The sequence below is a fragment of the Suncus etruscus genome, chromosome 1 (assembly GCF_024139225.1).
Source record: "Suncus etruscus isolate mSunEtr1 chromosome 1, mSunEtr1.pri.cur, whole genome shotgun sequence".
NCBI classification, from domain to species: domain Eukaryota; kingdom Metazoa; phylum Chordata; class Mammalia; order Eulipotyphla; family Soricidae; genus Suncus; species Suncus etruscus.
In genome coordinates this window covers 46381912-46398454 of record NC_064848.1, presented here as the reverse complement: position 1 = coordinate 46398454, position 16543 = coordinate 46381912, and the positions used below count along the sequence as shown (strand labels likewise).

Below are 16543 nucleotides of genomic sequence, written 5' to 3'. Positions count from 1 at the left end.
TATTCACATGATGGCCAAGTTCCAATAGCTGCAATAATGAAAGCTTTTACAAAGCTCTCAGGAGATCTAATTTCACACTGATACTTATACCATATACTATTGGTCAAAGCAAAGCACAGGACCAGCCCATATTCACAGGGTGGGGGCAGAGTTCTCCTTATGGTAGGAGGAATTGCAAACTTCAGCTTTGAGGTCTACCACAGTCCTTCTGGATTACAAAATACATCCAAAGAAAGGTGAGGAGAAATTATTAACTAATTTGCTTCTCCTTAAAGATTGGCAGCTTTGTTTCCTCAGTAGCTTTTGAAATATCATTGAAAATAAACTTCCCAAATCTTGACAATAATTACAAGACAATATGATATTTTTAATACATATGCCTAATTTCAGAATAAATAATACTCCTAATTGTATTATCACTTAATTTGTATGCAAATTACCTGACAGTGTTTCTTGAATTATGCACACTCACTACCCAGATAATTAACATGAATTTCACTTTTAAAGTTTTCTTAAATTATTGGCTTTGTCTTAAGAGTAAAAAACTAAAATATAAAACTTAATGAGAAACATGTCATCATTGCAAAATGAAAATAATAAAGGAAACAGAAACCCTAACATTAAAGGATCTCATGGTCTAAGGGCTGGTGTTCTTACTAAACAAGAATGAGCCTGAGATACCCATCAAAGCTAGGAAGATACCTGAGCCCAAAAACAAACAAAAAAAAGTCATAACAAAAGTATTCTCCACGATTGCCCAAGGTCAGCCTTTTAGATGATTGAGATAGCTTTTATCAAAATCAGCTCCAGGATTCATTTCTCTGAGCATAATTGAATGACATTATCAAAGAAAAAATGAGATTGTTTCTCAAAGTGGAAAGTTTTAAAATGAAAAGTATTTAAAAAAAAAAAAAGCAGTCATAGGGAAAAGAATTTTCTGGGGGCTGGAAAGATAGCATGGAGGTAAGGCATTGCCTTTCATACAGAAAGTCGGTGGTTCGAATGCTGACACCCCATATGGTCCCCTGAGCCTGCCAGGACTGATTTCTGAGCATAGAGCCAGGAGTAGCCCCTGAGTGCTACTCGGTGTGACCCAAAAAAAAACAAACAAACAAACAAACAAAAAAAGAATTTCTGAGAACATTCTACTATCTGAGCATCTTTTAAAGGAGTTTGATTTTGCAACAAAAGTTGTCAGCAGAATGTCATTGCAATGCAATGCAAATCAGGATTTCCCTGGAGTGGAGTTAGATAAGCATAGCATTTGGGGTGACTCATTTGGGGTGTCTGAATAAATGACATTTGAAAAAAACATTTTAAATATTTACATTGGAATATTTACTTGTACTCCTAAGATTCAGTGCTAAATACAGAATTGGACATAGTGCTGTTAGGGGTAGAGTATAGGAGAGAAAACCTAGCTTCTATGCTAGCACCCCAATTAAAGAGTATGGCTGGCCATCTCCCTAAGTCACATGTCCTAGACTCAATCCATATTCAATACATTAAATACATGCTTTGGGTGCAGGAGAGTGGAGTTTGATCCCTGATACCACATGGTCTCACAGTGGCAATAGAAAATAGTTCTATTTGTGGATTTTGTTTTGGACCCGCAGTTAATAGCATTTTGACATTTCCCTGTTCTTTTTCAGGCTTCAAAGAAGTTTTTTCCCATCACGTTCTTTGGCGCCATCACCTGGATTGCAGTATTTTCTTATTTGATGGTGTGGTGGGCACATCAGGTAAGATTTTAATAGCAAAACCATCGTCTCATTTTTCTCTTGCTTGCCAAATGGTTCACCACTGTGCTTGCTTTCTGTGCCATACATAAATGCCATACAGCATTTATTCTGACAAGACATGGCACAAAGCTCAGAACTGAACTGAAGGAATATGCTCCACTTTGCTTTGTATCCTGGATTTCTCCTATAGCATAAAATCAGCATTGCCCCAGCTGCCCTGTGGAAAAGGGAGAAGTTCACTTCTTGCACTCTGCATTCTAAATCAACCTAAACCTGAGACAAATGTTATGGTTTTGTCTTACTCTGTGGCATTTACTTTCTCTTGGCTAATCTCAGAGACAGACCTGGAAACAAAATAGTGTCTTTCTTGAATCTTGGTTTATAAAAAAAAAATGATGATGCATTTCACTTTTATCACATTTAACTCAATACTGGCCATCACAAGAAAAGAATCTCTAGTGTTGTTTGTTGCAAAACATAAGTGAAAGAATGATATATTCTTTACATTCTCAAAGATAGTATGAGTAGTTATTGTTGATTGAGTATGTACTATATAACAGGCAATTTGCATTCCTTATTATGTTGACCCTGTGCAAAACTTCAAACCCTAAAAAAAGGGCCAGAGAGATCATTTATATCTTGCATAAGGCCACTTTGGCTTTGGCCCTGGGTTGATTGGCACCACTGCAGATGGTTGTCCAAGCACTGCTGGCATAGCCCCAAAATAAAACCAAATATCTTAGAAGTACTATTATCCATGTTGTAGGTGAAAGTCTTTTTAGGTTTTGTTTTTGTTTTTGGGTCACATACAGTGGTGCACAGGAGTTACTCCTGGTTCTGTGCTCATAAATCGCTCCTGGCAGGCACGGGAACCATATGCAATGCCTGGATTTGAACCACCATCCTTCCTGGGTTGGCCACATGCCAGACAAACACCCTACCGCTGTGCTATCTCTCTGGCCCCAATAGGTGAAGGTCTTCAGCTTAAAGTTTATAACCAAATTGCTCAAGATCATATAGTCAACAAATAGCAAAACTGAGATCTAAGCTGGCACTCTGCATCTTCAAAATTCAAGCATTTAATCTCTATCATAAATCTTCTAAATTCCCAACTGCCCACTTGTAGCTTCTTTGTTTAACATAGTCTAAAATTCTTCTTCTTCATAATGTAAATATATGTAGTAGTTTGAACTAAGGAAATTGCATCAATAACACCATATGTAGTTAGACTTCACAAATGGTGCTGGCATAACTGAATTTTAATAAACTTATAGGTCTTTATTCAAATTCTCTTTGAGAGACTTTCTATCTAAGGACCTTAATTCTAACTAATTTTATTTATATGACAATATTTTTACTGTTCCTTCTTGACCAGAATAGATAGATCTTTTGATTACTATACAGGTGCCAGAGATCAAACTGGGGTTGGTTGCATGCAAGGCAAGTGCCATAGCCCCGGTACTATCTTACTAGGCCCGCCCATCTTTATTTTGTAAATGTATGAATGAGGAAAACCATCACGCATCTTGGATGAGAAGATAACACCAAGCATTCAGTTCAGTCGAAGAGCAAGAGCCTTTATGTGTGAGACCACATGCAGTGTTGATCCCAAGCATGGCACTACATTACTGAATTAAATTCTCAGCGTTTAGTCCAGGTGCCACAACTAGTGTGCAGGTTCAGCCTGGCACAACCACAGCAACAACAAAAAGGAATAGAAGGGAAGGAGGGAAAAACATCCTAAATCATTTTCACAAAGTGGAAGTCTATAAATATAGATTACAGACATCCCAAGGACAAGTTGCAGTCACCATAATTAGTCCTTTACTGCCAGTGGTAATCAAAGGACAAGTCTGCCCCAGATTGGTGCCATAGTCAGGTACCTGGTCCTGGAGCCAGTGATCTGGAATCACTAAACCTGAACTCTGATCCTCCCTACATCTTTGGGGGATTATCTGTCTAATCTTCAGTTGACCAAGGCTGATTTCTAGGGCCCGGATATCAGTAAAGTGGAACCACCTCTGTGTATATTTGTGACTCCTTATTTCTTCTTCCTTTTTTCTTTATTGTAAGAATTTATTCAAGAGACAAAATTGATTAACATATTGAGGTAAACTGACATAACATAATATAGTAACATAACATAACATATAATTAATATAATATATTAATACATGTAAGTCAAAGAACATTTCTAAATAAACATTTCTAAATAAAAAACAATTTTTTATCATAATGACTTACATATCTTTCACAGTAGTATTTTAGGTACATTTTAACATTGAATCAGGGGAATATCCATCACCTCCAGTGTTGTCCTCCCTGTTCTCAAGCATATATCCCTTTCTCCCTCCTTTATCCCCCAGAGATTATGGTCCTTGGTGTCTCTAGGCTGGCTCAGCTGATTTCTAGGGCTGATTTCTAGGGATTATCAGTAAAGTGGAACCACCTCTCTGTATATTTGTGACTCCTTATTTCTTCTTCTTTATCATCTTGTCACAGCACAGAGAAGGAACCCCCTTCAAGGGGTGCATTGAAATGCTTATGATTCTGATTGCTTGTGTGACTGACACATTGGTCTTCATCACCATTTCCAGGTTGGAGAGACGATTGGCATTAGTGAAGAGATTATGGGCCTGACCATCTTGGCTGCAGGGACCTCCATCCCTGATCTGATCACCAGTGTCATTGTGGCCCGGAAGGGACTTGGAGATATGGCTGTGTCCAGTTCTGTTGGAAGCAATATTTTTGACATCACCATCGGGTAAGTTCGAGAGTTTAAAGAAGATACACATCTATTGCATAGCTGTTTTTGTCACTTTTTACCCAGCCACTACTTTATTAGATTACCAGAAAGGAGTGTGTGTGTGTGTGTGTGTGTGAATGTTATATATTTATTGTTGGTCCTTTTATAAGAAATGAGTTAAGGATTAAGAAGAGGGGCTGGAGCAGTGGCACAGCGGTAGGGCATTTGCCTCGCACATGGCTGATCTAAAATGAACCTCAGTTTGATCCCCTGGCATTTCATATGGTCCCCCAAGCCAGGAGCGATTTCTGAGTGGATAGCCAGGAGTAACCCCTGAGCATCACCCAGTGTGACCCAAAAATCTAAAAAAAAAAAAATTCAACCATGAAGAATCAGGTACTAAAGAAATAGCGCAGCAAGCAGTGTTTGCCTTGAATGTGGCCGAACCATATTCAATCCCTGGCATCACATATGGTCTTCCAAGCCTGCCAGGAGTAATTTCTGAGCCCAAAGCCAAGACTAGACTGTTCAGATATGCTCTTTTCTCATCCTTTTCATTGTTTCTACAATATGTAAGGCTTCTCTCTCCTGCCAAGAGTCAGAATTACATCTTGTTTTCTGAGCTGCCCTAATGGAATCCCCTCCCTCCCTGAACATTATCCACTGAAGAAAGAGTTACTACCAGACTCCCCTGTGCAGTGCTGCATGCTCTGTTGACAGCGAGACTGGCATAATTCTTGCTTCTGGCTGGCCTAAAAATATATGCACCAAGATAGAAACTTGAAAGGGTCAAGCCCAGAGAATTAAAAGCTGAATTATACACACACTGTCTTTTTGTGCACTCTCCAACAAAGAATTCAGGTATCTAGATCCCCTGCCCCATTTACCTCATTGTTGTTCTCCAACTATTTGCTTCCCCTGCAGAGATCTTTATATTTCAGAAGGTGGCCTCTTTTACCATACCCCTGGAACTAAACCAAAACCAAATCTCCCAGGGGCCAAAGTGAGAGTACTTCAGATAGGAAACTTGCCTTGCATGCAGCCAACCATATTTCGATAACCTGAGTCCCACCAGGAGTGATCCCTGAGTACAGAGGCAAGAGCAAATCCTGAACACCATCCCACAAAAAAATGAAGGAAGGAAGGAAGGAAGGAAGGAAGGAAGGAAGGAAGGAAGGAAGGAAGGAAGGAAGGAAGGAAGGAAGGAAGGAAGGAAGGATGGAAGGGAGGGAGGGAGGAGGGAGGGAGAGGGAGGGAGGGAGGGAGAAAAAAGAAGAAGGGAGGAGGGAAGGAAGAAGGAAGGAAGAAAAGAAGGAGGGAGGGAAGGAGGAGGGAAGGAAGAGGAGGAAGGAGAGAAGGAGGAGAAGAGGGAGGGAAGGAGGGAGGAAGGAGGAAAGGGAAGGAAGAAGAAGGAAAGAAGGAAGGAAGGAAGAAGGAAGGAATAAGAAGGAAAGGAAGTAAGGAAGGAAGGAAGGAGAAGGAAGGAAGGAAAAGGAAGGAAGGAAGGAAATTTAGAACTCAGGACTACTGCACAACTGAATCCTTACTATCTCCCTAGAATCCCTACTTCTCTCTCATGAAGCATCTGATTTTTGACTTTTTTGAATCACCTTTTTCTCTCAAGGATCAAGAGTAGAATGCAAGTCTTTCCAAATGGAAGGCAATATACCATATTTTCCGGTGTATAAGACTCGACGGCGTATAAGATGACGCCCTAATTTTGCAGTTAAAACATAGGTGTAGACCTATATTCGCTGTATCAGAAAGAACGTTCCTGTACTGTATGTGCTGCATGTGTTCCTGTGCTCATGTACCACAGTGAGCCAATCACAACAAGCAAAGGTTCAAAGGTTATACTGTAATAGACTTCCTCTCTGACTCTGGCTTTTTACAGTGTAGATTCGGGTCCAGAACATTGTCTAATTTGCATGCATAAAAACCCTGCTTGGATCGGCTGAGTTAGAGAGGCGTCCGAGCAGCCTTGCAGTGATTGGTGCAGGATCCAGTTGGAAAATTCAGACAATTTTCGTTTAGCGCCATATTGAAACATTTTTCAGGATATACTCGGCGTATAAGACGACCCCCGTTTTCGGTTGACTTTTTTTTTTGTTTCGAAAGGCTCTTAAACGCTGGAAAATACAGTACTACATTACTTTAAGTCAAATGCTCCTAGTCTTGTCCTTCCACAAGGTCCCAAGCTGGGTTAAGCCTGAATTATCTCACGGCTGCTGTGTGTATCACCAGACAGCTCGCCCTGTCTTCTCCACCTCCTTTCTCACCCTGTGGGCCAGCCTGCCCTCATCTATCATCATTTATTTTTGCTTCCATGATTATATGATTTGTGTCAGCGTTTCTCTCTGTGTACCTACGGAGGTGCCTCACAGAGAGAGAGGAAATAGCTTTTTGATTATTTTTATGTTCCCAGTTCCTACCTAGCGCCTTGCCTGGCCTTCAATAAATACTTGTCTAATAGCAAAAATAAGGAGTAGGGGTTAGAGAAACAGCTCAAAGGACTAGTTTGCATATTTTGCATGTAGGAGGCCAGGGTATGATCCCAACAATTTTGGGGTTCTCATCACCTCCCCCAAAGCATCACCAGGAAGAACCCCTGAGAAATGCTTGGTATGACCCAAAAGTAACTACAAGTGAAAAAGAAAAAGAATGGGCATAAAAATACATCATCTTGTTTTAGTTACATAATAAATATAAAAAACAGTCTTTGGGATAAAATCTGTATTTAGTAAATAAATTGTTCCCTCAGTTCAAAAAGAACCTCACCCTGGGGCTGGAGAGGCACTAAAGCCTTGCAACTTGCCTTGCACATGCCTAACCCCAGATTCAATCCCCAGCATCCCTTCTAGTCCTCTAAGCACCACCAGGAATTGACTCCTAAATGCAGAGCCAGGAATTACCACTGAGCATTATCATGTGTGAAATGAACTTCACCCTGCTATTTTAACTCATAGCACTTCATCATTATTTATTTTCACTTGCTTTTAAACTATTGCTTAAGTTATTGTTATTCTATCTCCTTATTTTGAAATAATTTTGCACCTATACTGTTGATTTCTGTGCCTTTTCTTCCTGACTTTCCCTGTTCTTCCCCTATACAAATACTCTGGTTTCCCTTCTAACATCTGAGAGCAATACTCACATCTCAGCTCAAATAGAAGCAAGAAGTTTGGAAGTCACCTTGCTGCCATAGCTTCACATAACTGGAGATTAAACTCTGTTTTGATTCATTTAGTAAATAGAGAGAGGATGTTTTGTTTGTATATTGGGGGCTACATCCAGCAGTGCTGGGACTAACCCCAGCTCTATGTTCAGCAAATTGATCCCTGGATGATGCTAGAGCAACCATGCAGTACTGGGATTAAACTGGGTTCTGACAAGGCAAACCTGAATCTTGGTTAGGATTTTGGGCCCCACCTGGCTATGCCCAGGACTTACTCCTAGCTCTGCACTCAGTGGTTCCAAGGATCCTACTAGGCTGGCCATATGTAAGAGAAGTACCTTACCTATTGTACTATCTCTCCAGTCCTGGCCTTCTTTAAGTGATGACCTGGACCAGCCATGCCTATCATAGTGAGCCTAACCAAACACTTTTCTCAGTGTATAGAGGTCAAAAGGTTAACACTGGGCATCTGCTGTTGCTTCCCTACGTCTCACATCATCCCTTATGTCCCCTCCACTCCTCCCCTCCCTTTGCTTTTTTTTCCTCACAGGCTCCCACTGCCCTGGCTCCTGTACACCTTAATTCACCGACTCAAACCAGTGGCTGTGAGCAGCAATGGCCTCTTCTGTGCCATTGTCCTCCTCTTCATCATGCTGCTCTTTGTCATCCTCTCCATTGCCCTCTGCAAGTGGCGGATGAACAAAGTGCTAGGCTTCACCATGTTCGGCCTCTACATTGTGTTCCTGGTGGTCAGCGTCCTCCTGGAAGACAGAATTCTCGTGTGCCCAGTATCCATCTAGCAGGAAGTGCTATATCTTTAACCAGCAGTACGGATGATCCCTTCAACTCTGGGGTTCTAAGCTCCTTGCTCTCAGAAGAGGAGGCAGCTGACTGATGGGTAGAGGTGGAGTGGGTTTACACAGGACCCACCCATTTCCAAGGCTGCTTCCACCCTTGCCTGCTGAAATAGCTTCACGCAAGAAACAAAGAGAACCACCTTTAGGGGGCTTCTCTTCATTCACCACTGACAGGTACTCCTCGCTGGTCGGAGGTACATTTGTTGTCATTATGCAAACAATGACAGAGGCGATACATATAAAATATACATATTATAAATAGATGCACACAAATCCATCCCTGCCTGCTCCTGTATTTATACCTCTTTTTCCTTACCTATAGAGTAATACAAACCAGTATACAGACACAAAAGTAAATTATATATGAATAAAATCAGAAATATATATATACAAATGCATCTTTTCAGGGATAGCTCTAGTATATTTATAATTATTTAAAGAGGGATATCAACCTTTGGTCTGAGCTTTACCCTTAAATGCAAGAATGAACTAATAGAATTATTGCTGTGAACTCCAGCTGATCTTGGACTTACTGAGATCCTGCCTGGGTAAGTGAATGTTTTAGGGAAATAATTGCAGCAGGGAGGGCTTGGAAGAAAAGACCTTTGAGGTACTGAGTTAAACCTTCTAACACTCTTAGAAAGTTACTTGGGAAAATTAGTTGGCCCCTCACATTGGGGTATTCTATCTTAAATTTATTGAGTTACTTGAGACAAACAGGTAAAACCAGAATGGGTGAACATTGGTTGGAGGTCAGGGAGAAGTGACCAGGAATTAATTTTTGCGTGTTTTTTAATATATCTATATATATATATTGCCCCAGCATGCAAATAGAAAATATGACTACAAACAAAGTTAGTGCTCTTCTAGGACAGCAGACTATATAAACTGAACCTATCTTGTTCCAATGCATGACCCATTATCATCAAAAGAGGGGGGGGCAAGTTTAGCTGTGCTTGTCATTTAGATATATTTTCATGCTAAGGGCTCAAATATAATTGAAATGCCCACCAAAAGAGCTTGGGTATATAATATGAAACACCAGCCAGAAAACAGGGTCAGTGGCAATGTGCCCTCTGCTGAGAATGGAAGGGCACAGTTAAGACAGCTTCCAGTGTGGTCAGAAAAGCTTCAATAATGAAAAAATGCATTATTCCTCCATTAGAACTTAATTGAGTTTGAATCTAGATTGCTTGGATTGAGGCAATGTGGCACAACTGGAAAGGCACTGCACACTAAGATAGCCCCAGGGAAGGTCTCAGCTACTACTGTCTAGCTCTGTCAGGTCAAGAATTTGGTTTAAGTTCATGCAACATCCATGTCTCTCTGCTTTGGATGACATCTGAGACTCTCCAAAGATGATGGTTCTTCACAACTCTTTCTATTCACTTTAAGCCAATCACATTAAGGCTTTAAATTCTGATTTTGCTCAGCATTTATGAGCTCTTTTAATTTCATTCTTTCAATGCCTCCAAGTTCTGTTTGAGACCTAGTGTGATTTCTCAGGCATGTAACAGTAAGAAAATAAAAACCATGCAGGAAGATGGACTGGGTTATAGGGAAGTCAGAAATAAGTGAACAAAATATATGGACAAAAATCTATATACATAGTGTTTTTCATTTCCTCACAACATGCTTTCCTAGGCTGGATGAGAGCTCAAAGCCGAAAAATCAAATTGGAAGCATACTAAGACTTCATATTTGATATTTAGCAACTCCTGGTCCACAAATATCAGCACTGCAGGGCCTAAGAAAAACTGGACTACTGGAATCTCATAGTAGAGCCTTGAGGACCCCTGAGTACTATCTAACCTCCCCCCCCCCAAAAAAAATTGCTTTCTTTGTAGTCAGTGGGAAAAGTGACTAGAAGTTTAGCTCATTCTTCTATATCCATCCTAAATCCTACATCAACATCAGCAAATGTCATAGACTAGACTCGACCTATTGGGTCCTTGTCTCTATCCTATGGTAATGCCATTGCCCCCTAGGATGTAGGGTTTGAGCACACATCTCCACAGACATGTAATCATAATGCAGCTAGCATCATTGAAGAGAGGGAGGTAAAAGAACTCACAATGTGGCTCAGAATCCCTTCCACAAAAATCTAAGCTGACTCCCTCAGGAACAAACATGATAGGCAGGACCCCACCTTGCTCCTCACCTATATACCAAGAGCACATCTAAGGAAACCCACTGGGAAAGCAAGATATGCAAGGATGCTAACCCCAAAAGACTCTCCTTCAAGTCTCTCCAACTTTGCAAAGTGGTGTTTTCAGTTGTATGAAACTTGTATCTCGTTCACCCTAAACAGGACATTGTACAAAGTCAGGCACTTACGTTGTTTCCTTAGAACAAAAGTGAACCAGTAAAGGAAGTTGTAGTTTAAACCTTTTGGTGTTTGTGCCATGGGTTACTTGAAAGGGAACAAATCTGAATACCTTTCATTGACTAATCTGTTGTCTGGAAGTTGACTTGAATGGCTTTTGCTCAGGGCAGAAGGGACTTTATGCAACAAGAAAGAATAGAAGGTTCACAGTTCCTGTTTCTAGTTCAGCACCTCTTGATCATCTCCAGCCTCCTTACTCCTCCCCCTTCATCCCAAACTCATAATAAAGACACTTCGAGTGTCCATGAGCCTTTCACCTGCCTGGGACCCCTAGTAGGAGGGTTGTGCTCATTCATGAAAATTTGCATAGGAGAGGACAATATTTCCTAGCTTGGTTCCCACTTCACTGGTGTACATTGGGCATAACACATGACAGCATTGTCCCATGGCTGGTTATACGACCCTGCAGGCTTACTTTGGCTGCTACACCAGCTCCTTCTCTCTCCCACTTCTCTGATTTCTCTTCATTTTGTCTCTGGGAGCTTATGTGTGAGCTAGTATAAATTCAGGAAGACGTGTGTAGGCAATGATGAACCTTTTACAATATCCAAATCATTATCATCATTATAAGATAGCATTTTCCCAAATGATGTTCTTAGTGGTGCTCTTAATGATGGATATCACAACAGCCTCTCCTACATACCTGTGTTTATGCACCAACAAGTGTGTGTCCTTGCACTGAATCAAGATAAACATACACATTCACACCTTTGTCCTTTGACCTAATCACACTCATACTTCAAAAAGGAGCATTGTATCTGTCAGAGTGAATGGGAAGGGAAGACCACACAAACCAGCAGTCAAATATACACATATGCACTCATGTATATTCCCTATAGATTGACAGCCCACCATCTCCCTAATACTGCTATATATATATTAGAAACAAATAGGTCGGAGGGGAATTTAGACAAGATGGTCTCTTTGCTTCCATCAGGAGGGTGTAAAGTAATAACAAAAATTCAAGAGAACAGGAGAGATGGCTCTACAGGCTAAGCATATGCTTTGCATGCTGGAGGTCTGAATTTGATCTCCAACTCTTCATGGTTCCCTGAACTCAGAATAGCCCTCTCAAGACTATTTGACCCCAACACATTTTTCCCAAGTGGTCAAAGAGATAGAACAGTGAATAGGACACTTGCCTTACCCGGGTTCAATCCTCAGCAGCAAATATTGTCCTCTGAGCACCGCCAGGAGTGATCCCTGAGCACAAAGCCAGGAGTAAGCCATGAGCTCTGTCGATTATGGCAAAAATAAAAAAAAAAATCCAAGAGCCAGGTTTTTCTTTTTCAATCTAAAGCAAGCAAGCTGTACCAAATGATACATTTACTTATAGACAACCAAGAAAGTCTTGTTTGTCTTCCCTAGTATCTTAGGCAGCTCCAGGAAAGGAGAGAAACATAGTTCACTCAAGAATGCTCTCTAAGAGAACCTGCTAAACTGCCTCTGAGAATGTGCATACTCTGTCCAGCTGTCTCCTGCGTCCTGGTAGCTCCTGAAGAACTGAAACTAGAAATGAGACCGTTTGATGCTTAAATTAAGCCAGATTGTGAGAGGTGGGAAGTCACACAACACATGTGCAAAGACAAAGGGGTAAGCAGAATCAGCAAGATCCTTTTACATCTTGCTCAGATATTATAAAAAGAGGCAGAGGGAGCCAGAGAGATAGTACAGTGGGTAGGGCACTTGCCTTACATGCAGCTATCTCAGGTTCAATCCCCACCATCCCACTTGGTCCCCCAAGCACCAACAGGAATAATTCCTGAATGCAGAACCAGGAGTAAGCCCTGAGCATTGCCCGGTGTGATCCAAAAATTAAAATGAAAAAATGAAAGAGACAATTAGAATTTGTTTTCCTGGGAAAACATAAATTGGGTAATTTTGGAGCCCTTGCAGCAAAACACTGTAGTTTTGTTCAGAAAATATATGATAATATGAAAATACATCCACTCTTGGGAAGATAGGGATTTTATAAACTCCCTACCATTGCTCTTAAACTCATCTTCAGGATAATAAAATATGTAAGAAGATAGAAAATAAGTCCTAAAAGGAATTCCAGACCTCACTGACAGAAAAAATGAGCAAAAAAAAAAAAAAAAGACCAAGGATGGAATTGCTGGTTTTATAGAAAGCTGATGAAAATGGGACTTCTGTTAAATATTCTGCCAGAATTACTGGGTCAGAATGTCTACCCTGGATCTGGTAATCTATTTGAATATAAGCATTTCAGAAATTCAGTATGCTTTCTTCCCTATAGAAAGAGAAAGGGGACTGGGGATTTGAGAAACTAGCTCCCGAACAGATAGTTACTTCAATAATTAAGTGGCCATATTATCAGGAGCAGCTCTGCTTCAGAAGAAATAAATGAAAACTGTTCTAAGGGTGATTCTAAGGGTGGAAAATTCAACTGTCTCCTGAAAGCTCATTATAGAAGTTGATGCTCATTTTCTCTAAAGCAGTTCTTACATAACCCCCTGACTTCATGTTTCTAAGACACATCTTCATCTCTATACTTCCCTTGGCAAAATTGTCTTCAATTAGTAAGTAATGGCTTGTCTTCAAGAGAAAGTTAGTGGAAAGTAAAGAATGAAAATAGAAGTGAATAGAAGTAAAGAGAGATGAATTTACTTCTCTGGGAATCCCAACAAAGCAAATGTCATGTTGAAATATATGCCTATATGCTTTAAAATAATCACAAATGTCAAATTTTCTTTTAACCAATTACAATTTTGGTTCCAGAATTTTGTAGAGTTTTCTTCTCTTTCCCAAAACCATTGAGAAAGAAAGATAACATGCTCCTGCCACACTGTATATTTAAGTCTAAGTCTAGCTCCTTCCATCGGTTTCTTCATATTTTTTAAATCACACAACTTCACACTCAAGGAAATATAACAAATGATAGTAGTAATAAAGGACACTCCTATAGCAGTCAGACTCCATCACTTACCATTACATGCACACTATATATATGTATACATTTATATTAATATCAATGGGAGCTTTGAAACTACACAACTGTGGCCCTATGAGAATGTGGGTACATATGGAAGTTATAGTTGCACTTGCTTGCTATAGAAATAACATACTTTTCATTGGGACCCCAACCCATTCATATGATGTATTCACATCACTTTACATGCTTTCTTCATACATAGGGTGTCCTCACTCAGAACCATCTAGATTTCATAGTAATATTTAAACTGCCTAGTGAGTTTTCTTTCAAAAAGAGTAAAAGAGACAATAAATAGATAGCTCCTTGGACTGAGCATATCATTTGCATGTAGAAGAATCTGGTAATCACCAGTGCCACCTGGTTCCCCAAGCACCATCAGGTGTATCCCCAAAGAATAGAAATGTAAAAGGTGAAAGAGGACTATAAAGAACAAATGAATCCACAAGTCAACTCATTTTTAGATAAATGACCTTGAATAGACAAATGATTGATAGAAAACTATGATCAAAGAAATGAAAATAGTGGAAGAGTGTGTGTTCATTCTTGCTTGAAGAATGAGCCAGCAAATTATCTAAGCCAAAGCATTTTCACTAAATGATTGATAAGCAGCTTTTCAAGAATTGTCAAAAAACATAAATACCTGAGTCTGAAAGAACAGCATGGAGTTTGCATAAAGCTTGCCAAAGATTTGATTCTGCCAAGAGAGTTTTCCCATACTATATCTCTCAAAGAGAACAAGCCTTCTTTAAGAGCACGAATGACCTCTATGTAGTCCAAGTTCCAAAAACTGTTAACAAAAAGAACCATCAGGGTGGGACTTACTTGCCCTTCAGGCTAACCCAAGCACTTCATTTTGATGACTTGATCTTTTTTTTTTTCTTTTTAGCAAAATAAAACTGTGTTTGGGTGTTCTCTCATACTCAGTTTTGATATGGCGGGGTGTACAACTAGATGACTCTTTATTGATTTTCCTCAGATGCATCTTTATATTTTATTTCTGAGTCCTTGTCTCTGACCCTTTTAAATAATTTTTGTAGCTCTTCTCTACTAAGCCTTTTAAATGCATTGTGTTGCTCTTAAATTCTGGAACCTTCTGACTGATCATGATCTAAGCTGAAGGACTGAACAGGGTTGAATTACAGCCTCCAACCTAATGCTTTGCTTCATTTTTAATGCACTCCTCTATTGCCTTTACCTTTCAGAAAGCCATACTTTATTGCTGATTCAGACTTATCTGTGTTCCCTGTGGCTCCCACATCTTTCTTCCTAGACATTTGAATGGAATTTGTTTATTTCCAAACATTTGCAATGCATATGGATAAGTCCTACTTACTATAAACCACTGTCCACGTCACTGTATGGAATCTCAGTCTGTTCAAATCTAACTCCACTCCAGTTAAAAAGCCCAGGTCAGATCCAGTGCTTGCTCCCCTCTAGGTTCTCATCACCAGCTTCCCCAGCTTGCTTGCATTGACTGGTCTAATGAGCATTTTACTCCATCTTCTCGTTAATGTGAATATTCAAAAATACTAGACCCCATAACTTCAAAATTTTATGTTTTGTGTAATTGACTCCCTCTTAGGTGAAAATCTTCTTCCTCCTGACTGCAACTAAAATGTGAACAGAACTAACATTCACAAGGGAATAGAGGAGTAGAAATACCTTAAGAACCCTTGTTGATCTTCAACTCAAACCCCAGCATGCATTTTCCTCTTGTGAAAAATCTAAACAAGGTGCAGCACTATCATGAGACCCTAGTGAAGTCAAAGTTATTCACAAAAAAAAAATAAATAAATAAAAGGAGAGACACTTTTCAAGCGTTCATTAACTGGATCTGCATTGATTTACCAGGAAGAATTTTTTTTCCAATTTAGATAGAAAATCAACAGTATTCTAATCATTTACTTTCTTTTTGAGGCAGGTTGGATAGCAACTGTGATTTTGATATTGGCATCCTGGCCCAGGGAAAAAAAAAGGATGGGAATTTGCTCCCATATTCTCACAGAGTGCATTATGTATTCCTTTATGATGGATTTGAATGTAACTAAAGTTTGAAGAATGATGGCTCTCTAAAATAGTCAACTAGCAGGGGCCAGAGAGATAGCACAGAGGGCAAGGCATTTGCCTTACATGCGGCCAACCAGGGTTCAGTCCCCAGCATCCAATATGATCCACACACCTGCCAGGAGTGCTTCCTGAGTATAGAGCCAGGAGTAATCCTTGAGCACCACTGGTATGGCAAAAAAAATAAAATAAAATAATAATAATAATAAAATTCTCAACTAACAAAAGAGAATACTTACATTTTAAACTACATTCCACCACACAAAAAAAATGAATGAATGAAGTCTGAAATCTCTGAATAAAATAACTTTTCTTGAGTCAAATAGCATGCATGAATAAAGGATAGATAATTTTCTGATATTTAAACAACTGAATTGCTAATTCTTTCATCAGGATATAATTAAAGGACAGTGGATGCCTTTGGGGTTTTTAATTTTTTAATATTGCACTTTATAGTACTTCATAAGAGACAATTGTCTTAATTAAAGCCATAAAATATGAGTAATACATATATTCAGGGCTTCTGAATATAATTAATGAACAGTCCATGAGTCATTCCTGTTTTGTGTTGTTTGTTGTAAATTGTAGTTTATCTGTTATATTTTTATTGCATACAACTA

The 16543-nt window shown here is 39.6% G+C and overlaps 1 protein-coding gene across 4 annotated transcripts in view; it reads left to right on the top strand.

The window, feature by feature from the left end:
- The window catches only part of SLC24A2 (solute carrier family 24 member 2), a 277482-nt gene extending 262910 nt beyond the window's left edge, over window positions 1–14572 (top strand). For all 4 annotated transcript variants that reach the window (XM_049769359.1, XM_049769361.1, XM_049769360.1 and 1 more), the window contains 3 exons: window positions 1653–1742; window positions 4340–4506; window positions 8214–14572. In XM_049769359.1, the coding sequence (XP_049625316.1) occupies window positions 1653–1742; window positions 4340–4506; window positions 8214–8463 (507 nt within the window). In that variant the 3' untranslated portion in view covers window positions 8464–14572. The remainder of the gene's footprint in view (window positions 1–1652; window positions 1743–4339; window positions 4507–8213) is intronic.
- Window positions 14573–16543: the final 1971 nt, after the last annotated feature.